At 41.5% G+C, this 23,483-nt stretch overlaps 1 protein-coding gene across 5 annotated transcripts; it reads left to right on the top strand.

The window, feature by feature from the left end:
* The first annotated feature begins 1,997 nt into the window (after window positions 1-1,997).
* Window positions 1,998-23,163, top strand: LOC121582601 (endoplasmic reticulum mannosyl-oligosaccharide 1,2-alpha-mannosidase). 5 transcript variants are annotated; one of them, XM_041898524.2, is made up of 14 exons: window positions 1,998-2,074; window positions 6,090-6,233; window positions 7,734-7,842; window positions 8,239-8,471; window positions 8,661-8,785; window positions 11,524-11,645; window positions 11,799-11,990; window positions 12,235-12,383; window positions 12,677-12,865; window positions 13,221-13,411; window positions 13,632-13,752; window positions 16,537-16,731; window positions 18,851-18,982; window positions 21,423-23,163. In XM_041898524.2, exons 2-14 carry the CDS (start codon window positions 6,132-6,134, stop codon window positions 21,630-21,632), a joined length of 2,070 nt encoding a protein of 689 aa, XP_041754458.1. In that variant the 5' UTR covers window positions 1,998-2,074; window positions 6,090-6,131; the 3' UTR covers window positions 21,633-23,163. The 5 variants fall into 5 exon arrangements, with proteins under 5 accessions (XP_041754458.1, XP_041754462.1, XP_041754460.1 ...); XM_041898526.2 differs by lacking the exon at window positions 1,998-2,074 and adding an exon at window positions 2,085-2,174; XM_041898525.2 differs by lacking the exon at window positions 1,998-2,074 and adding an exon at window positions 2,096-2,226.
* Window positions 23,164-23,483: the final 320 nt, after the last annotated feature.

The following is a 23,483-nucleotide window of genomic DNA, read 5'->3' on the forward strand; positions in this document are numbered from 1 at the left end:
CCTGACTTTATTTGCCATAACAAAAAAAATATCAAAAAATGTCCATTAATTATAATCCACATTTCCTGTTGATGCAGGATTATTTTCCTGCTGTAGCAAACTGGCTCGAATTAAGATCCTACATATGTATGAACAGTCCTATGCGAGAATGGTCTGTTTTGTATCCGATGCAGTGGATTCAACCTGTCAACAATGTGTTCCATTTGGACACAGCTAATGTTGTCTTATGGGTCATCATTGACCTTTCCAAAAGTGCTCACTGAAAAACCACTGCTTGTACTTGAGGTGCCCAAAAAACTTGCTGTTGAGTTGTTGAGCTTGTTTCTTTAAATTAGATAATAACCAATCGGTTCTAAAACCCTGATCTCTTGTAATTAACCTATTCCCTCTCTGTTGGCAGTGATTGGGGCAAGAAACCTTATTTCAGCCATGCTTGACATTTGTACAGTTACTGGCCTATTTCTTATTTGTAAAAATCATGTACCGCATACTGTCAGTGCTTGTTTCAGCTCATTCTTATGGTATAGTCTCAGGTACAGTCTTGATATTCAACACAGACACTGATGTGCACACTACGTGATGTGTATTATTAAAAACATAACAAATTTGACATGTTTTAAATCTGTTTCAGGTATTCTAATAAAGGGGCATTATGTTGGGCTGCTGGCTCTCCTGCCCAAGCACTTTAGCACTGAGCAATCGCTTTCCGAGTCCTCTCTTTGTTCCAAAAATTAAGTGCTGAGGCTCAAAGTAAAGCAGCATACCCTGTAGCTGCTCAGCAAAGCTAGGATTGCTCAAGAGGTGGTTTCATTGGCCTGTGTTCACAAAACTGATCAAGGATCAGTTTTGCCTTTTAGATCATAATTATATGGATTTGGGGACCTGATCCTAGAGCAGCACTCCTACTCTGAGACTGTGAATACGGGCCATTGAGCGCAGTGCATTAAATTTTTTCTGTCATAGAGCAATTCAGTACTGTAGTGGTCTGTCTCTATTTGTAACGGCCAACCAACGGACAGGGAATTCAGGAAGGTCTCAGGGAGCGTTCAGTCTTAGCATGCAGTAGCTTGCATAAAGGAATATGTATAATGTTCAGTCTTATAAGTACTCATCCCCCAATCAGTAGCCACCTCCCATAACAAACTCCAGGAAGAACATTCCAAGCATTGCATATAGACATTTTTCGTAAAAGGTTAGACACAATTCTCTCTAATGGCGTACAAGAAGACCACAGTGTCCTTTCTAGTATAAGGCTTATTCTCTAAATGTTGTCAGCGAACACACTTGGATCACTGATAGGTAGGGGGGATAGGTAGGTGTAAGCATTTCACGGTAAGGTCTACACCTGTATTCGGCGCGTGTAACAAATAAGATTTGATTTGATTTGATTTCTCAGGCTCCTGCAGCTGTGGGTGTTTTTGTGAACAATGTTCATTTTTTTTTTAGAAAGTCTATGTATTAGTCATTTATCCTTTTTTTTTTTATATCCTAAACACATGCAATTAGTAGCCTAACATCAACATTCAAAATGATTGCCTTAGCTGGCTGAGACTGATCATTGATGCTTTTTTAGTTATTGTTTTGTACAAATCCTCCTCATTTGATATTCTGTTATTATTGTCTTGAAATTATATGCTGGACATTTTTATACCTGTGTATAATTCAGCATCTCATTCAAAGAAATGTATTAGCTGAATAAAAAAATTCACATAACAGTATTCTGTACTTTCATATTGTATCAACTATAGTCCAAATGACTAGAGGTTTATTTAAAAGAAACAGTTTCTTGATGTAAAAATGTTAATGATGCTTAGTCTCCCTAGGCAGACCGGTTGCCTCCCACAATGTAAACAATGTTTCAGTTGCTATAGGTCTAGGATTTCCAAGACTAGTTGGCGCTTTGTTCAATCTCAGAAAGTATGGGCAAAGACAGTACAGTATGTTAGTATGGGTTAACGCACGCGCAACCAATGATGACGCGGCCTCGAGTCATGTGACCCACACTGAACTGTCACTGGTGAGCTGTCTTCATGAGGATGCAGCTGCTGCTAACCTACCATTTTCAACAGTTGAGGTTAGTAAAATCTACTACACTGGGTACCCGAACCTAGCTAAACGTTGGTCTTTGCAAAACCGTCCACTGTTTGGAGGTAAACGAAAAGGAAGAAAGAGAGGTAACGTTAGCTAACAAGCTAGCTTGCCATGTTGTTACTGGAAAAATGAAAGGTATTCTCTCTCTCTTCACTTGCGAGAAATGTGTATCAGTTTTCAACAGTAACGTTAAAAGTCAACAATTGGATAGCTAGCAAGGAGCAAATATATTATGTTGTAGGTTATAGGATAGCCAGCTAGTTTTCAGTGACAAGGACAGAGGACAGCTACCTGGTTACAACGGGAAAGGGTAAGCTTATGGGGGAGTTTGAGTGACATACTGTACAGTGCCTTCAGAAAGTATTCATACCCCTTTAGTTATTCCACATGTTGTTTTGTTCCAACCTGAATTCAAAATGGATTCAATTGATTTTCTCTCACCCATCTACACAGAATACCCCATAATGACAAAGTGAAAATATGTTTTTAGAAATTTTTGCAAATGTATTGAAAAGGAAAATACATTTACATAAGTATTCAGTCAATACTTTGTCATTGTAGAAGCACCTTTGGCAGCGGTTACAGCTGTAAAATTCTAAGAGCTTTCCACACTTGGATTGTTCAACATTTGGCCATTTATTATTTCTTCAAGCTCTGTCAAATTGGTTGTTGATCATTGCTAGACAACCATTTTCAGGTCTTGCCATATATTTTTAAGTAGATTTAAGTCAAATCTGTAACTCGGCCACTCAGGAACATTCACTGTCTTCTTGGTAAGCAACTCCAGTGTAGATTTGGCCTTGTGTTTTAGGTTATTTTCCTGCTTAAAGGTGAATTCATCTGCCAGTGTCTGGTGGAAAGCAGCCTGAACCAGGTTTTCCTCTAGGATTTTGCCTGTGCTTAGCTCCATTCCATTTCATTTCATCCTGAAAAACTCCCCAGTCCTTAACGATTACAAGCATACCCATAACATGATGCAGCCAGCACTATGCTTGAAAATATGGAAAGTGATACTCAGTAATGTGTTGTATTGGATTTGCCCCAAAAATAACACTTTGTATTCAGGACAAAAAGTGAATTGCTTTGCCACATTTTTTTTTGTATTACTGTAGTGCCTTGTTGCAAACAGGATGCATGTTTTGGAATATTTTTATTCTGTACAAGCTTCCTTCTTTTCACTTTGTCAATTAGGTTAGTATTGTGGTGTAATTACAATGTACAGCCTCAGTTTTCTCCTATCGCAGCCATTAAACTGTAACTGTTTTAAAGTCACCATTGGCGTCATGGTGAAATCCCTGAGCGGTTTCCTTCCTATCCTGCAACTGAGTTAGGAAGGACGCCTGTATCTTTGTAGTGACTGGGTTTATTGATACACCATCCAAGGTGTAATTAATAACTTCACCATGCTCAAAGGGATATATAATGTCTGCTTTTTTTCATTTTTAGAAACCTACCAATAGGTGCCGTTCTTTGCGAGGCATTGGAAAACCTCCCTGGTCTTTGGTTGAATCTGTGTTTGAAATATTCTGCTCGAATGAGGGACCTTACAGATAACTGTATGTGTGGGCATAGATGTTTGGGGGTGGGGATGCTGTGATTTTTATTTTGCCCACGGCTATATTGGTCTGTTAATACAGGGCTAGTAAAGGCCCATTATTGCCCATGCTATAGACGGCTATATTGGTCCGCTAAAAGCCAATTTATGCTTGATCCGAAAATGTAGTCAGAGGCTTTGTATGGAGGGTGTGACAGAATTGCGGCGCCTTCAGAGGCACGCAGAGGCCAAATTGAGCTCCGTACTGCATCGCTGTACGCCTCCCAAATTTTTTAACAATGCAGAGGGCTCCGTATAGCTCCACATTGTCATGATTGGTTGACGGTAGTTGGGGGCGGGAGGTCCTGTATAAACACAAACTCACTTCCTTGACAACTTCCTTCACAACAGCTCTGCACTGCTCCGTGAAGCGTAAGAAGTATGAATGCCCTAACTTCTGCAGAGGCCGTATCAACGTAAATGCTGCATGGTCAATGCAGCTATTGGATTGACCATGCAGCGCCTTTAACACAGGACTAGTAAAGGCCCAGTGCACAACTTTTGGGAGAAAAAAAAGTATTAATATTTATTTTCTTTATTCTGATTTTTCAGGGGGTGCTGCAGCACCCTCAGCACCCCTACGTCCTGCAGCTATGTGTGTGTGGGGTACAGAGATGAGGTAGTCATTCAAAAATCAGGTTAAACACTATTATTGCACACACAGTGAGTCCATGCAACTTATTATGTGACTTGTTAAGCACATTTTAAACTTATTTAGGCTTGCCATAACAAAGGGGTTGAATACTTATTGACTCAAGACATTTCAGATTTTGATTTTTTATTAATTTGCAAAAATTTAGAAAAACATAATTCCACTTTGACATTATGGGGTATTGTGTGTAGGGGAGTGACAAAAAAATCTCCATGTAATCCATTTTAAATTCAGGCTGTAACACAACAAAATGTGGAAAAGTGATGCATGCATATGTATTCACCCCCTTTGCTATGAAGCCTGGTGCAACCAATTACCTTCAGAAGTCACATAATTAGTTAAATAAAGTCCACCTGTGTGCAATCTAAGTGTCACATGATCTGTCACATTATCTCAGTATATATACACCTGTTCTGAAAGGCCCCTGAGTCTGCAACTCCACTAAGCAAGGGGCACCACCAAGCAAGTGGCACCATGAAGACCAAGGAGCTCTCCAAACAGGTCAGGGACAAAGTTGTGGAGGGTACAGATCAGGGTTGGGTTATAAAATAATATCAGGAACTTTGAACATCCCACGGAGCACCATTAAAGCCATTATAAAAAAATTGATAGAATATGTCACCACAATAAACCTGCCAAGAGAGGGCCGCCCACCAAAACTCACAGACCAGGCAAGGACGGCATTAATCAGAGAGGCAACAAAGAGACCAAAGGTAACCCTGAAGGAGCTGCAAAGCTCCACAGCGGAGATTGGAGTATCTGTCCATAGGACCACTTTAAGCCGTACACTCCACAGAGCTGGGGTTTACGGAAGAGTGGCCAGAAAAAAAGCCATTGCTTAAAGAAAAAAATAAGCAAACACGTTTGGTGTTCACCAAAAGGCATGTGGGAGACTCCCCAAACATATGGAAGAAGGTACTCTGGTCAGATGAGACTAAAGTTCAGCTTTTTGGCCATCAAGGAAAACGCTATGTCTGGCGCAAACCCAACACCTCTCATCACACGGAGAACACCATCCCCACAGTGAAGCAAGGTGGTGGCAGCATCATGCTGTGGTGGATGTTTTTCATCGGCAGGGACTGGGAAACTGGTCAGAATTGAAGGAATGATGGATGGCACTAAATACAGGGAAATTCTTGAGGGAAACCTGTTTAATTATGCGAATAGTTATGCACGCTCAAGTTTTCTGTTTTTTGTGTTATTTCTTGTTTGTTTCACCCAAAAAATATTGTGCATCTTCAAAGTGGTAGGTATGTTGTGTAAATCAAATGATACAAACCCCCAAAAAATCAATTTTAATTCCAGGTTGTGAGGCAACAAAATAGGAAAAATGCCAAGGGGGGTGAATACTTTCGCAAGCCACTGTACTTTCTGAAGGCGCTGTAGCTATAGCTAGCTAGCTAGCTGCAAAGTCAGCCAGCCAAATAGCTATGATTCATATAACTTCTAGCTATAATTCTTAACTCCAAAGACAAGGCAAATTGTAAAAAGCCTTGTCTTTTGGAGTTATGAATCATGCCAGCCAACTAACTAATGTTAGTCGAACATTTAGCTAGCCTTTTTTCTGAACAGTTCAGTTGCTATCTAACTGGTCTTGATGTGTTAATTACTCATTACTTAATTACTACTCTTAATTCAAGTAATGTTAGCTGTCAATAAAAAGCCACCTTGCAAATAGTTACAGTTAGTTTAATGGGTCAAAATGAAGTCAATTATTCCTAAATTATTTCCTTCTCTTCCCCATCCCCTCAGTCCAGCGTCTATGGCCTATGACTGTACCATTCAGCTGGAGAGATGTACCCCCCATCCAGAAAGGACTTCATCGCTCTGACCCTCAGTGACCAACACAGCCGCAGCTACAACAACGGAAAGCACCGCCGCCAGTCCTGCTGGAGGGTGAGTATTATTTATATAAAACCCTTGTCCTACAGCAGTGGTCTCCAAGGCTTTCCTAGTCAATCACCAAACATTTCTGTAAAAACCCAACGATAAATCTTTGCTTTCCTATTTGATACTAAGAGATTTAAAAATGTTTAAAACCATGACTAGAGAGCATCTCAACGAATACAGCAAAGAGCTGCTGTTTTTATGTGTAAGTTCATGTTTAAGTTGTTATTCAGCACTGTCAACACTTTGTTCAACACTTTTATAAGCCATAACATTTGCGTTCTCCCTACTTCCACACGCAATGAATGAGTACAGCAAAGTGTTACGATAAGCTTGCGTTGTTATTATTAGCGGATTGTGTCATTTTTAATATCTAGGAATATTTCACTTTCTCTGGTCATAGGAGTAAGCCTCACTGCTGCTCCCTCCCTCCCCTCAGACTGACCATCAAATGCAGGTCATCAAGCCTGTTAAAAAAAAAAAAAAAAAAAATTGATTACGCTCACTCAGCTGTGCCTCACAAGTAATACAAAATGGTCTGAGAACAACATTGGCAAAGCAATTCAAGCATAGCCAATATGCAGTGAGAATGTATTGGGCCTACAGCCAACTGCACAAACCTCATTGCTACAGAACTGTTTTAAATTGTTTAATGTTTCATAGGCTTAAGTTTTTTAAGTCATGTAAAAAAAAAAAAAGAGCGGTAGAAAAAAAAAATACTAAAAACTGAGCGGTAGATCTCAATTTGCATTTTGACTCAGAAAGTGATCTTGACTCAGAAAAAGTTGGTGAACACTGTCCTACAGCCACACACCTGTCAAAACTCTCACAACAGTACTGTGAACTGGGGCCATATGTATCAAGCGACTCAGAGTAAGAGTGCTGATCTAGGATCAGCAACCCCCTGTCTATTGAATCTTATTCAGGGTGCTCTAAAAGGCTAAACTGATCCTAAATCAGCACTTCTACTCAGAGAAGCTTGAGACATACGGCCCCAGGCAATATGCAAAAGCATAGCAGTCATGAATGTGAGGAGTAGTGCTCATGGTAGTTTTCATTGGTATAGGGAAGATTAGGCAGCGTCTTCTTGGGTATTGTTTTATTTAGATAGATTCCAGTGGCAAAGCCTCTCTTGAGACAATGATGCATTGTTTTCCATCATGGTTCACTGATGATTGCTCAGATAGGCATTCGTGGCTCAGCACAGGTATTAATTATGCTAGGTGGCCAGCCTGTGAGAGTAGCTTGTTGTGCCTCTAGCTATTTTTGTTGTCTCTAGCCTCACTGCTTGCTCTCTCCCTGGTTAGATCAGTATGTGAGGTAGTGGAAAAACAACCATCTAGAGATGTTGGAGTTGTAGCAGGCAAGTAACACAATAGCTATCACAGTGTCTGTCAAAAGCTTTTGTCCCTCTTTAATGGTGATCTGGTATGGGGAAATGAGCTGGGGTCCTACTGTCGTTTGAATTGAGAGATTGCTTTTGAGTGCTTCTTTTCCTCTTCTCTATAGAAGTGGAAGCAGCTGTCTCGGCTGCAGCGCAGTCTCATCCTCTTCCTGCTGGCTCTGCTGCTGATATGTGGACTGCTCTTCTACCCCAGCTTCTCAGAGCAATGGAGAGGTAGGCCTCCTTCACCACACTCACTGGCTGTTAGATAAAGAAAGCTGGTGAGTATTTAGTATTTGTATGCCGCTGTGGATGTTTATTTATTTAACCCCTATTTTACCAGTTAAGTTGACTGAGAACACTTTCTAATTTACAGCAATGACCTGGGGAATAGTTACAGGGGAGAGGAGGGGGATGAATGAGCCAATTGGAAGCAGGGAATGATTAGGTGGCCATGATGACATGAGGGCCAGATTGGGAATTTAGCCACGACACCGGAGTTAACACCCCTACTCTTACGATAAATGCCATGGGATCTTTAGTGACCACAGAGAGTACAAAGCGCAGGATCCTGTGCTTTGTGTTGCTGTGTATTGATGTCTGTGTTGTCATGTGTTTGTGTGCGCTCAGTCGTGTCGGACAGGGCTGTAAGGGAGGACTGGGATGGAGACTGGGAAAGAGGCCTGAAACCTGTCCCTCCAGGGGTCAACCCTGTGGCTGGCCCAGCCATCGGCCAAGCTGGAGGTGCGGCTGTGGGCCTGGCGGGTGTAGCGGTCGGTCCAGAGCTGGGTCCAGCAGTGGGTCCAGGACTCATACCAGAGGTCATCCCAAAAGTCCCCTCTCTACCCAAACCCCTAGCCAAGGTCAGGACCAGTCTGGCTATTGTACTAAATGATCAGTTTTCATTGGTTTTATGTTTAATTAAACCTAACAACCATTCAAGTGATTCTGGGTCCAAGAACAGACAGTGAAGCAACTGTTTTGGCTGTCCTTCAGCGCCTTTGTCAGAACATGCTGTAATCTATTGTAATTAACTGTGTTTACCTACGTAGAAGAGACCATTCCCAAACAAGAGAGGACCTCCAAGCCTGCAGAAGGAGTGGAATGTATCAGATTCACTGGTAAAACCAGTGGAGAAAGCTGAAGAGGAAGAGCAGGGAGAGAAGCCACTTGTCAGGTAAAACCCTATTTGGTATTTTATTAGGATCCCCATTAGCTTTTGTGAAAGCAGCAGCTCAAGGACAGAACTACATCAATTTTAAAAAGGCACACGTAGCCTACATATCAATACATACACACAAACTATCTAGGTCAAATACGGGAGAGGCATTGTGCCGTGAGGTGTTGCTTTTTCTGTTTTTTTAAACCAGGTTTGCTGTTCATTTGAGCAATATGAGATGGAACGGAGTTTCATGCAATGATGGCTCTATATAATACTGTACACTTTCTTGAATTTGTTCTGGATTTGGGGACTGTGAAAAGCCCCCTGGTGGCATGTCTGGTGGGGTAAGTGTGTGTGTCAGAGCTGTGTGTAAGTTGACTCTGTAAACAATTTGGGATTTTCAACACATTAATGTTTCTTATAAAAAGAAGAAGTGATGCAGTCAGTCTCTCCTCAACGCTTAGCCAAGAGAAACTGGCATTCATAGTATTTATATCAGCCCTCTGATTACAATGAAGAGCAAGACGTGCCACTCTGTTCTTGGTCAGCTGCAGCTTAACTAGGTATTTCCTTGCAGCGCTTGCCCACGACTGGAAAATAATCAAGATAAGACAAAACAAGAGCCTGCAGGACTTGCATTTTGGAGTGTGGTGTCAAGAAAGATGAGCATCTCTTTATTACTGACAGACCTCTCCCCATCTTTACAACCATTGAATCTATAGTAAATGTTTTGACCATGGCCGTTTAGAATCTAAGGTAACACAAGTAATTTAGTCTCCTCAACTTGCTCAACAGCCACACCATTCATTACCAGATTCTGCTGAGGTGTAGAACTAAGGGATGGATTTTTACCAAATACAATGCTCTTAGTTTTGGAGATGTTCAGGACCAGTTTATTAATGGCTACCCATTACAAAAAAGACATCAACTCTTTGTTAAGGGTTTCAGTGACTTCATTAGCTGTGGTTGCTGATGCATATATGGTTGAATCATCAGCATACATGGACACACATGCTTTGTTTATAATGCCAGTGGCAGGTCATTGGTAAAAATAGAAAAGAGTAGAGGGCCTAGAGGGCTGCCCTGCAGTACACCACACTTTACATGTTTGACATTAGAGAAGCTTCCATTACTCTTTGAGTTATGTTAGATAGAAGCTCTTAATCCACGATATGGCAGAGATTGAAAAGCCATAACACATAAGTTTTCTCAACAACAGGTTATGGTCAATAATATCAAAGGCTGCACTTAAATCTAACAGTACAGCTCCCACAATGTTCTTATTATCAATTTCTTTCATCCAATCATCAGTCATTTGTATCAGTGCAGTACATGTTGAGTGCCCTTCTCTCTAAGCATGATGAAAGTCTGTTGTTAATTTGTTTACAGAGAAATAGCATTGTATTTGGTCAAACGCAATTTTTTCCAACAGTTTGCTAAGAGCCGGCAGCAAGCTGATGGGTTTGCTGTTAGAACCAGTAAAGGCAGCTTTACCACTCTAGGGTAGCGGAATTACTTTGGCTTCCCTCCAGGCCCGAGGACAAAGACTTTCCTCTAGGCTCAGATTAAAGATATGACAGATAGGAGTGGCTATAGAGTCAGCTACCATCCTCATTAGCTTTCCATCTAAGTTGTCAATGCCAGGAGGTTTGTCATTATTGATCGATAACAATAATTTTTCCACCTCTCCCACACTAACTTTACAAAATTCTAACTTGCAATGCTTTTCTTTCATTATTAGTTTTTTTATGCTTGAGTACGATGGCTCATTGTTCATTGTTGGCATTTCCTGCCTAAGTTTGCCTGCTTTACCCATGAAGTAATCATTAAAATAATTGGCAACATCAAATGGTTTTGTGATGAATAAGCTATCTGATTCAATGAAAGATGGAGTTTAATTTGTCTTTCTGCCCATCATTTCATTTAAAGTACTCCAACGTTTTTTTTCCATCATTCTTTATATCATTGATCTTGGCTTCATAATACAGTTTCTTCTTCTTTTTGTTGAGTTTAGTCACATAATTTCTCAAATTGCAGTAAGTCAGTCAGTCAGATGTGCAGCAAGACTTATTAGCCACTCCTTTTGCCCCATCTCTTTCAACCATACAGTTTTTCAGTTCCTCATCAATCCATGGAGCCTTAACAGTTTTAACAGTCAGTTTCTTAACAGGGGCATGTTTATCAATAATTGGAAGAAGCAATTTCATAAATGAATCAAGTGCAGCGTCTGTATGCTCCTTATTAATCACATCAGACCAACAAATATTTTTAACATCACCTACATAAGAGTCACAGTAAAATCTTATACACTATTTTAGGCCCAGCTTTTGGAACTTTGGCTTTCCTGGATATAGCCACCAGTGATCACTGCATCCAATGGGTACGGATACAGCTTTAGAACAAAGTTCTACAGTATTAGTAAAAATGTGATAGATACATGTGGATGATCTTGCTCCTGTAGTGTTTGTGAACACCCTGGTAGGTTGATTAATAACCAGAACCAGATTACAGGCACTGGTTACTGTGAGAAGCTTCCTCTTGAGTGGACAGCTTGATGAAAACCAGTCAATATTCAGGTCCCCAAGAAAGTAGACCTATCTGTTTACATCACATATTGTCATGCTTAACCACATTTGATATTGAATTCAGCTCTGTTGACCAATCAGGGTCATTCTGCAGTAATACTGTTATTACTATTTGTTTACAGTTTCATATCCTTTATAACTTGTGTGTTGTGTGTTTCATGCATGTAGCTGGCGACGGGCCATGATCGAGGCGGACCAGGCTACAGAACCCCCACCCTCTGCCCATGAGAAGGATGCAGCTGTGCCCGCTGTACCAGTCAACCCTGAGGACGCTGCCCCACTGGCACCAAGTAAGTCTCTGCCACACGCACCATCTCATACCCTCAACCATACCGCACCCCCTCACGTACTCCATAGCTTGACCAGTGTTGTGGTTTTGGCTTCACAAATATACACGTTTTTTTGTGTGTGCTTTATAGAGTAAAAGTGTTTACTGTGTGTAGTTTCAGTGAAGCCTGTGGACAGGCTGGAAACAGTGCGAGAGGCCTTTAGGCATGCATGGAAGGGCTATAAGGAGTTTGCCTGGGGTCATGATGAACTCAAGCCCGTTTCTAAGTCCTACGGCGAGTGGTTTGGCCTGGGGCTGACTATCATTGATGCTCTGGACACCATGTGGATCCTGGGACTGAAAGAAGGTAGCTAGGCCTCCACACACACACATACACCCTCCTCTCTCTCTCTCTCTCTCTCTCTCTCTCTCTCTCTCTCTCTCTCTCTCTCTCTCTCTCTCTCTCTCTCTCTCTCTCTCTCTCTCTCTCTCTCTACTACTAGATGCTACTCTCTATTTGCTGCTGTGAAACAGAACCCATGGCTGAATTTCTCACAAAAAATGATCTGTATTTATATGTCTGTCTTTCTCTCTCTCTCTCTCATATGCAGAGTTTGAGGAGGCGAGGAAGTGGGTGGAGACTGAGTTGTCGTTCTCTAAGAATGTGGATGTGAACCTGTTTGAGAGCACCATACGGATTGTGGGAGGCCTGCTGAGCACCTACCACCTGACTGGGGATGAGATGTTCCTGGAGAAGGCTGTGAGTGACATGGGAAGAAAGGCTAGGACAGATTGTCACAGGGCTACTAGACAAGGGTATGGTCTTTACTTTTGACTCTACCTACATCTTTTGTTTCACACTTTAATTCCCCTGTTCACTGTTTATTTGTGACTGACACATACTGTATTATCAAAGCAGGAAAAATGCTCTTCTCTTCCCTTTAAGAATGAATGAGTCAGACAAGTACTTAATTCAATTAGCTAATTTACTAATGACTGTTGATGGTGATTAATAGGTATTTTCTCATCTTTCCTTCCCTTCTGCTCCTGTAGAAAGATATTGGGTTGAGGTTGATGCCTGCCTTCAAAACCCCCTCCAAGATCCCCTTCTCTGATGTGAACATTGGGAAGCACACAGCCCACCCACCTCGCTGGACATCCGACAGCACCCTGGCCGAGGTCACCAGTGTCCAGCTGGAGTTCAGAGAGCTCAGCCGCCTTACCCAAGATCCGCAGTACCAGGTGAGGCCAGAGAGGGGCGCTCTGTGCCTCCTGTGGGTCATGTCGTGTTTTTTGGGTGTAGGCTACGGCTGTCAAAAATTCAATTCAACTAGGCAGACATATTGTGTTTTTTGACAAACAATGATCTCCGTTATCTGTCAACGGATGACCTCCATTGAAAAACCAACCTTGACTCAATCCGTAATTTCTGGACACAAAATCTCTGTCTGGCTGCATAGATTGAAGTTGGAGGAGTTTAACTCATTATTGCATAGGTTTGAATTTGAGAGGAAGGTTTTCCTTTGCAAAATGTTTTTTACGGTGCGCTCTAATAAATATGACCCAAGTCTTTATCAACCTGCCTGTGCCTCCCTAGGAGGTGGTGAATGAGGTGATGAGGCTGGTCCATAAGCTGCCAGGAAAACATGACGGCCTGGTGCCCATGTTCATCAACACCAACAGCGGCCAGTTCACCCACAAAGGAGTGTTCACCCTGGGGGCCCGGGCAGACAGCTACTACGAGTACCTGCTCAAACAGTGGATCCAGGGAGGCAAGACTGAACCAGAGTAAGCATCTATTTGGTTATGTTTGCAAATTCCTGGTTATCCTGGTTGGAGGATTCCAGATGTCTTGCTTATTCCCTTGATTTCTGGAACCTGGGAGTTAAAGAAATGTTGCAACTTATATTTGGTTCTATCAGATCACATGATCACATTTGCGTTGAGGAGACTTGTCTTGCAGCATTACAGATAAACTAATAGAGATGTATGGGTATGTTATGCTCAGTCTTTTGGAGGACTACCTGGAGGCGGTGGAGGGGGTAAAGAAGCACCTCCTGAGAACCACGGGCCCCAGCAGGCTGACCTTCGTAGGGGAGCTCAACCATAACCGCTTCAACCCTAAAATGGTGAGAGAGCGACTACACCAGGGGTGTCAAACTCATTTTGGCCAGGGGACTGCATTCATTCTTCAACGAGGTGCGGAGCGCCGCACTGAAAATTGGTTGTATTTCCTTGTCGTCAAAATTTGCAAAAAATAGTCCTCTATCCATTGTTTTTGGAATTTGCGATGCTACTTGACTGTCTAGCTTTTATTTCGGTGATGATTAGCGAGCTGGACACAGTCAAGAAACTGTATGAATGTAGGTTCATTATAAGTTCCACACAGTTTCGATTTGGTTTTAGTCATCTTAATGTACACTACCAATCAAAAGTTAGAACACACCTACTCATTCAAAGGTTTTTCTTTATTTTTATTAGGGCTGTCAAAAATAGCGCGTTAACGACGTTAATTAGTTGTTTGCTGTTAATTACGTCAATTTTTTTAACGCATTTCACGCATGCGCAGTGTGACAAATTATTCAGGTCAGGAAAGTGGTTGGGAGCTAGAGGCGAGATGGAGCAAGGTGAGCAAAGTGGGCCTATTGACGGATTCAAATATAAAAAGAATGATGATGGTACAGTTAACAAGTACAAGGTTATTTGCAAGATTTGTAAGAAGGAGTTTCAATTTCACCGGAGCTGTTCAAGCTTGAAGTACCATGTCAACGCCAAACATGCGTTTGCTGGGCCGTCAGATTCAGCAAGTGGTTTGCGCCAGACCACGCTGAATGTTTGCAGGCAATTAACAAAATCAACCTCAGATAATTTGACCAACACAATAGCAAAATGGATTGCAAAGGATTGTAGACGACTCAGGTTTCCTTGATGTTTTGCAAGTGGCGTCTCAAGACTCATTCTATAAGCCACCGTCAAGAGCCACAGTTATGAAGAAAATCCACGAGCTCTATGAAAACGAAAAAGAAAAAAGGAAAGAGGTCTTGGCTCAAGTAAATCATATCGCCCTGACAGGAGACCATTGGACATCAGTGAGTAACAACAATTACCTCGGAGTAACTGCACATTTAATCAGTGACACGTGGGAACTGAAGTCTTTTGCGCTGACTATATTAAAAACTGAGGAGCGTCATTTTGCGGAGGCTTGTAAAGAACAGTTCCTGTCTGTTGCACGTGAGCGGGACATCGTATGCATTTCAGAAAAAAAATGGTTAGGATTCAGGTGTAATTGCAAATAGTGATTAATCATGATTAATCCACTGAAAATTCTGATTAATTTGATTAAAATTTTTAATCATTTGACAGCCCTAATTTTTATCAAAACTATTTTTATCAAAACTATGAAAAACACATATGGAATCATGTAGTAACCAAAAAAGTGTTAAACAAATCAAAATATATCTTAGATTTTAGATTCTTCAAATAGCCACCTTTTGCCTTGATGACAGCTTTGCACACTCTTGGCATTCTCTCATCCAGCTTCATGAGGTAGTCACCTGGAATGCATTTCAATTAGCAGGTGTGCCTTCTTAAAAGTTAATTTGTGGAATTTCTTTCCTTCTTAATGCATTTGAGCCAATCAGTTGTGCTGTGACAAGGTAGGGGGGGTATACAGAAGATAGCTCTATTTGGTAAAAGACCAAGTTCATATTATGGCAAGAACAGCTCAAATAAGCAAAGAGAAACGACAGTCAAAACCATCAAGTGCTATTATGAAACGGAAACTCATGAGGACCGCCACAGGAACGGAAGACCCAGATTTACCTCTCCTGCAGAGGATAAGTTCATTAGAGTTACCAGCCTCAGAAATTGCAGCCCAAATAAATGCTTCACAGAGTTCAAGTAACAGACACATCTCAACATCAACTGTTCAGAGGGGGCTGTGTGAATCAGGCCTTCATGGTGGAATTACTGCAAAGAAACAACTACTAAAGGACACCAATAAGAAGAAGAGACCTGCTTGGGCCAAGAAACACGAGCAATGGACATTAGACCAGTGGAAATGTGTCCTTTGGTCTGTAGTCCAAATTGGAGATTTTTGGTTCCAACCGCTGTGTCTTTGTGAGACACGGTGTGGGTGAACGGATGATCTCCGCATGTGTAGTTCCCACCGTAAAGCATGGAGGAGGAGGTGTTATGGTGTGGGGGTGCTTTACTGGTGACACTGTCTGTGATTTATTTAGAATTCAAGGCACACTATCATTTGTTTTTCAACAGGACAATGACCCAACACACCTCCAGGCTGTGTAAGTGCTATTTTACCAATAAGGAGAGTGAGTAAGTGCTGTGTAAGTGCTGCATCAGATGACCTGGCCTCCACAATCCCCCAACCTCAACCCAATTGAGATGGTTTGGGATGAGTCGGACGACAGAGTGAAGGAAAAGCAGCCAATAAGTGCTCAGCATATGTGGGAACTCCTTCAAGACTGTTGTAAAAGCATTCCAGGTGAAGCTGGTTGAGAGAATGCCTAGAGTGTGCAAAGCTGTCATCAAGGCAAAGGTTGGCCATTTGAAGAATCTAAAATCTCAAATATATTTAGATTTGTTTAACACTTTTTGGGATACTACATGATTCCATATGTGTTATTTCATAGTTTTGATGTCTTCACTATTATTCTACAATGTATAGTAAAATACCCTGGAATGAGTAGGGGTGTCCAAACTATTGACTGGTACTGTATATTGAGTTATATGTGTGTACAATAAAGACTCACCACCTCTCTCTGTCTCTCTCTCTCCCCCCCCTCTTTCTCTCTGTCCTTCCCTCTCTCTCTCTCTCTCTCTCTCTCTATTTCTCTCTGTTCTCTGCCCTCTCTCTTTCTATGTCCTCCCCCTCTCTCTACCCTCCCTTTCAGGACCACCTGGTGTGTTTCCTGCCTGGCACTCTGGCGCTGGGTGCCCACAATGGGCTGCCAGAGGACCACATGGAGCTAGCCCTGCAGCTGATGGAGACGTGCCACCAGATGTACGTCCAGATGGAGACGGGCCTGAGCCCCGAGATCGCCCATTTCAACCTGCAGCCTTACGAGGGGCGAGACATCGACGTCAAGGTGGGTTCTACTGGGAGAATATTGGAGCATCCCAAATGGGCACCCTATTCTTTATTTAGTGCACTACATAGGGAATAGGGTGCAATTTGGGACTTAGACAATATGTGTCTGTGAGATATAGAGGGGTATTTAGCTTCTACTGTGTTTCTTTCAATCTTTGTTTACTTTGCTGCTCATCTTACAGTGAGGGAAAAAAGTATTTGATCCCCTGCTGATTTTGTACGTTTGCCCACTGACAAAGACATGATCAGTCTATAATTTTAATGGTAGGTTTATTTGAACAGTGAGAGACAGAATAACAACAAAAAAATCCAGAAAAATTAATGTCAAAAATGTTATAAATTGATTTGCATTTTAATGAGGGAAATAAGTATTTGACCCCTCTGCAAAACATGACTTAGTACTTGGTGGCAAAACCCTTGTTGGCAATCACAGAGGTCAGACGTTTCTTGTAGTTGGCCACCAGGTTTGCACACATCTCAGGAGGGATTTTGTTCCACTCCTCTTTGCATATCTTCTCCAAGTCATTAAGGTTTTGATGCTAACGTTTGGCAACTCGAACCTTCAGCTCCCTCCACAGATTTCTTATGGGATTAAGGTCTGGAGACTGGCTAGGCCACTCCAGGACCTTAATGTGCTTCTTCTTGAGCCACTCCTTTCTTTTGGGTCATTGTCATGCTGGAATACCCATCCACGACCCATTTTCAATGCCCCTGCTGAGGGAAGGAGGTTCTCACCCAAGATTTGACGGTACATGTCCCCGTCCATCGTCCCTTTGATGCGATGAAGTTGTCCTGTCCCCTTAGCAGAAAAACACCCCCAAAGCATAATGTTTCCACCACCATGTTTGACGGTGGGGATGGTGTTCTTGGGGTCATAGGCAGCATTCCTCCTCTTCCGAACACGGCGAGTTGAGTTGATGCCAAAGAGCTCGATTTTGGTCTCATCTGACCACAACACTTTCACCCAGTTCTCCTCTGAATCATTCAGATGTTCATTGGCAAACTTCAGACGGCCCTGTATATGTGCTTTCTTGAGCAGGGGGACCTTGCGGGCGCTGCAGGATTTCAGTCCTTCACGGCGTAGTGTGTTACCAATTGTTTTCTTGGTGACTATGGTCCCAGCTGCCTTGAGATCATTGACAAGATCCTCCCGTGTAGTTCTGGGCTGATTCCTCACCGTTCTCATGATCATTGCAACTCCACGAGGTGAGATCTTGCATGGAGCCCCAGGCAGAGGGAGATTGACAGTTCTTTTGTGTTTCTCCATTTGCAAATAATCGCACCAACTGTTGTCACCTTCTAACCAAGCTGCTTGGCGATGGTCTTGTAGCCCATTCCAGCCTTGTGTAGGTCTACAATCTTGTCCCTGACATCCTTGGAGAGCTCTTTGGTCTTGGCCATGGTGGAGAGTTTGGAATATGATTGATTGATTGCTTCTGTGGACAGGTATCTTTTATACAGGTAACAAGCTGCGATTAGGAGCACTCCCTTTAAGTGTGCTCCTAATCTCAGCTCGTTACCTGTATAAAAGACACCTGGGAGCCAGAAATCTTTCTGATTGAGAGGGGGTCAAATACTTATTTCCCTCATTAAAATGCAAATCAATTTATAACATTTTTTGACATGCGTTTTTCTGGATTTTGTTGTTGTTATTCTGTCTCTCACTGTTCAAATAAACCTACCATTAAAATGATAGACTGATCATTTCTTTGTCAGTGGGCAAACGTACAACATCAACAGGGGATCAAATACTTTTTTCCCTCACTGTATTTCTGTGTCTTGCACTAATCCCTGTCTAGAGATTTCGAGTGGCAGAGTAATAGGAGTCATTAGTGGCTCCAGGGTGTAATAAAGCTGAAAATATATCAGATACACAGTATTTGTTTTCTCCCTCACTGCTGGAATTAACCCTCTAAAAACTTGTTTCCCAAATACTACAGCATACAAACTTCATCAATCAAAGCATAAGAAGATGTATATTTGCACCCACTTTACTGTCAATGTGTATTGTTGATTCTTAAATGGCACCCTATTCCCTAAAAGTAGTGCACTGTATAGGAAATGGGGTGCAATTTCGGAAGCACCCTATGTGCGTTTGCATGTATTTTCTCCCGCAGCCTTCAGACAGACACAACCTCCTGAGACCAGAGACAGTGGAGAGTCTGTTCTACCTGTACAGATTCACTAAGGAAACTAAATACAGAGACTGGGGCTGGGACATTCTAGAGAGCTTCAACAGATACACCAGGGTGAGTCCAATGTCTTGCGTCAGATAGCGCAACGACTCTCTCTGGACTGATCTGTCTGATATTTTGCAAACTTTTATATGGGATAGATCATTTACATTTACATTTTTAGTCATTTATCAGACGCTCTTATCCAGAGTGACTTACAGTTAGTGAGTGCATACATTATTTATATTTTTATATTTCATACTGGCCCCCCGTGGGAAAAGTATTTTGGCAACTTTTATGCTGTCATACCATTCGAAAATGTTATTAAGGTGACTTCGTCTAACAGTCAGGATTAATCTTAACAAAAACGATAAACCTGTAGGCAATTTTGATGTTTTCTTAACTACCTAATTCTACATCAAGCTAAGGAGGTTGAAGAAGCAGTATTTATAACGTTTGAAATGCTAGCTAGCTTGGTTGTTAGCTAAGCTAGTCTCACTGGCTGAATTAAGAAGCTAAATGAGCTACATTCTGAGAACAGTCCCATAATTTTGTGCAGTACAACTTTATTAGCATGCTGGCTAACTAGCTACCGTAAGGGCCATTTAAACAAGCTAGCACATTTATGTCAGTAAACTGTGTTCTGCTAAATACAAGAAGTTTGATCAGCTGACAGACTGGTGCATGGTTTCAGTTAGCCATTGCATCTGCCAGCTGGTTCATAGCGTGTCAATGCAAGAACGCAGTCATTTCTAAAACCCAGATCCTACTTTCATGCGGATGCAGAGGAATCTTTATTGTTAAAGATGAGCTCTACGATTTGCATGACAGATTGCTCATGACAATGCAGTCTCGTTAGAAAGACGCCATCTGTCGGAAGGCAATAGGGTGAGTCTACTTGAATTTCTCAATTAACATAATCATCTGAGCTGTGACACCAATGCTGCCTTCTTAAGGGATCCGGCTTGACTCACTGTGGGGTCGTTCCATGTCATTTCAGCAAGCCATGACACCCACCATCTCAGATTGTTCTGAAATCATTTATGTAGTTAAAAAAAGATAAGATTAGCATTCCTGCAACATAATTTTTTTTAAATCTAATTTGATCTCTTGAGAAATTAAGCGAATTGATTGCACCCAAATTGGCAATTTTAATTTATAGGATTCATATAATATTCAATAAATATAGTACTTAACATCAGATTTGTACCAAACTTTTTTCTAACAATGAGGAATCCCCCTCAAAAATCAAAGCCACCCCACTCCAATCCCACCCTAACAACGAGTATACAGTATCCGTTCTCTATGTCTGACAAGTAGTATGGAGCTGTGGCTTGGAGTATTTTTTCTTCATTTATGTAATGTATTCTCAGTGAATTTGGTGATTGTTTTTTCCCCCTGTTAGTCATTGAAGTTGTTAGGTTTATGTCCAATCCTACATCCTGATATTACCAAGTTCTGAACACTAGATGTTGCTGTTCCTACTTAGGTGATTTGTTTTTTTTAAGAACGTCTCAATATTAAAGGGATAGTTCACCCAAATTACAAAAAAACAGATTGGTTTCCTTACCCTGTAAGCAGTTTATGGACAAGGTATGACAGCAACCCATGTTTTGGTTTTGTTTACCTGGACCCTGTTTCAAATGCTAACTTTTTATATCCAAATAATCTATAAGTAACATCATTGAGTTTTTTTAGATACTTCAGGATGATTTGGACATGAAGCGTGAGAATGCTAATATAGGTACCATTAACTTGCATTGGATTTGTGCCACAAATGCTAAAAACAGTGGAAACAATGGACAGCAAAACAAACGCATGGATTGCTGTCATGCCTTATCCTTAGACTGCTTACAGGATAAAGAAACATATGTATTTTTATAATTTGGGTGAACTATTCCTTTAAAAATATATATTTTGTATCACCTGGAACAGTACTATCTAGTGGTCTGAACCTGGTAATATGTAGGATGGGACATAAACCTAACAGCTTCAATAATTAATTTATCTGAACAGGGGGAAAAAAACTTCACCAAAATCCACTGGGAATACATTACATAGGATGAAGAAACAATACTTCAAGCCGCAGCTCCATAATACTTGTCAGACATGGAGAACTGATACGATATACTCATTTTTGGGGTGGGATTGGAATGGGGTGTGGAGGGTCCATAAGTTTGGTCCAAATCAGATGTTTGGTACTATATTTATTGATTATTATATGAATCTTATAAATTAAAATGGCCAATTTGGGTGCAATCAATTAGCTTAATTTCTCAGAGATTAAATGATATTTCAACAAAATAATGTTGCAGGAATGCTAATCTTATCTGTTTCGAACAACAGAAACAATTTCAGAACAATCTGAAATGGTGGGTGTCGAAATCCTCTTGTGCTTTTTGAGGTGGAATGTCCCTGTGGTGTGGTGGCGAAGAGTCAAAGACAGACTTGTAGATTGGATTTCATGTGGAGGAGTTTGGGTTTCCTGTCCCTTCATGCTCTGCTTCCTCTCCAGGTGCCAAGCGGAGGCTATACCTCCATCAGTAACGTGCGTGACCCCGTGAACCCTGGTCCCAGGGACAAGATGGAGAGCTTCTTCCTGGGGGAGACGCTCAAGTACTTATATCTGTTGTTCTCAGATGACCTGGAGCTGCTTAGCCTAGACAAGTATGTGTTCAACACCGAGGCCCACCCACTACCCATCTGGCAATCTCCTCCGGTCTGAGACAGGAAGTGATGTCATAGAGGAGCAGCTTACCACCAAGATCCCGGTTTGAACCTCCTTTCTAGGGTTTAGAATCCAAACAGCTGCCTTCTTCTCAAGGGGTCCAGCTTGACTCACTGTGGTGTGCCGGTGCATAGTCAAAGACAGACTAGTCAATAGGTTTTCAAGTGGAGGAGTTTGGGTTTATCCTGGGATCGGGGCGATGCCATAGAACTGGTCTCTGTTGTACAAAGCTTTTGTAATTTGAAAAGCTGGATGGCTTGCTGTTCAGTTCAAATGAAACAAGACGACAGGCCTACACAATTAGCTTAAAATTAACTAGGTTTATTGCAGAGGTGGGATGACTGGGAGATAAATTAGACTAAGCTTCCCCAGGTGCCTGTTCGATTATTTTCTAACACTGGACAAACAGTAATATCATCCTCTCCCTTCCCCTCCCTGACGGGCTGACAAAGGATATGCAATATGGTGGAAATACCTAAAGTTGGTCATGGTTTTGCACAGATTTTTCCTAATAATTTATGTTCAAGCATGGGTCACCTTGAAGAAGTGAATACTGAATTAATCGGTTGGCATGTTGAGAGCCTATAATGGTAGAGGAAACACTCCTATCCCATTGCTCTTTCACAAGTCCCTCTCCTTGATAGGCATTACCACAGAAATAGAATGACAAGAATGGGCGTCTCCATTCAAGTCAATGATGCCGTAATGGGTGGACCTTGCGGGCATTTTTGTGTGTTCGTTCTATTTCTATTGGCATTACACCACTAGTCACTGTGGAGGACCAGTTGAAGTAGCCTTCAGTACGCAACTGTGAAGCTCTTGTGATGAAGAATGCTTTGCACATCCATGTAAGAAAGGAAAGATTTACTGTCTTTCATTTGTATGTTTAAGTGATGTGGGAGTAGATTTGAGTAGTGATGTGTGCAGGTGATTCTTTGTGCTATAGCCTAATGGATAAAAAACAACACTGATGGCCTGTGAATGAAATGTCCTTGATCATTGTTACACTTGGGACCACAGCTTACAATGACAGCTATTTATTTTGTACTTTTACGGTGAATGTGTCCTTTTCTTGTTGATATTTGGGTTTTTTATGTGTTTTTCGTGAGCACTTATGAGAAGTCTAACCGTCCCATATCATGGGATTGTATGAAGGGTAATTGAGAGTGTAATGTCTTCTAGGCAATGAAGTAACGGACAGTTTGGATAATGTGATTTATCCAATGCAGACATAATTTGTGTAGCTAAATAACTCAATATTGCTACGTGATGAGAATTTCATACATATTTTACTTGGGCCAATATGTCTGTATCCGTCTCATCATGAGGGAGTTAAGGTTTATGCAATCGACTTGTAGGCTAGTCTCTCGTGACTGAACTGTGAGATTTGGGTTCTGGGTTCCGAGATGAATCTACACGCCACTGCCTAATTAAAGTGATGTGCTGCCACAGAGCATTCTCATGTTTAGATGTTTCGGTTCTGTGTAGAATAATTTCTTGTTGCTTGAATTAAATCTACAAACCCAGACTCCTCATCAGTCAGAATTATTACCAGAATTAGGCTAATGAACTACCAGAATTAATATAGACTAGTAAGTGCCTATGAGAAGGGTACTTGTTTTCCTGAGGTTTGGGTGATAATTGTTCATGTTTTCCTTACAGTTTTCAGGTTTTATTAGTGCCTTCAGAAAGTATTCATATACCCTTGACTTATTCCACATGTTGTTGTGTTGCAGCCTGAATTTAAAATGGATCAAATATTATTTTTTTCTCACCCATCTACACACAGAGAATGCCAAGAGTGTGCAAAGCTGTCATCAAGGCAAAGGGTGGCTATTTGAAGAATCT

The sequence above is a fragment of the Coregonus clupeaformis genome, unplaced genomic scaffold, assembly GCF_020615455.1.
Source record: "Coregonus clupeaformis isolate EN_2021a unplaced genomic scaffold, ASM2061545v1 scaf0094, whole genome shotgun sequence".
In the NCBI taxonomy this organism is placed as follows: domain Eukaryota; kingdom Metazoa; phylum Chordata; class Actinopteri; order Salmoniformes; family Salmonidae; genus Coregonus; species Coregonus clupeaformis.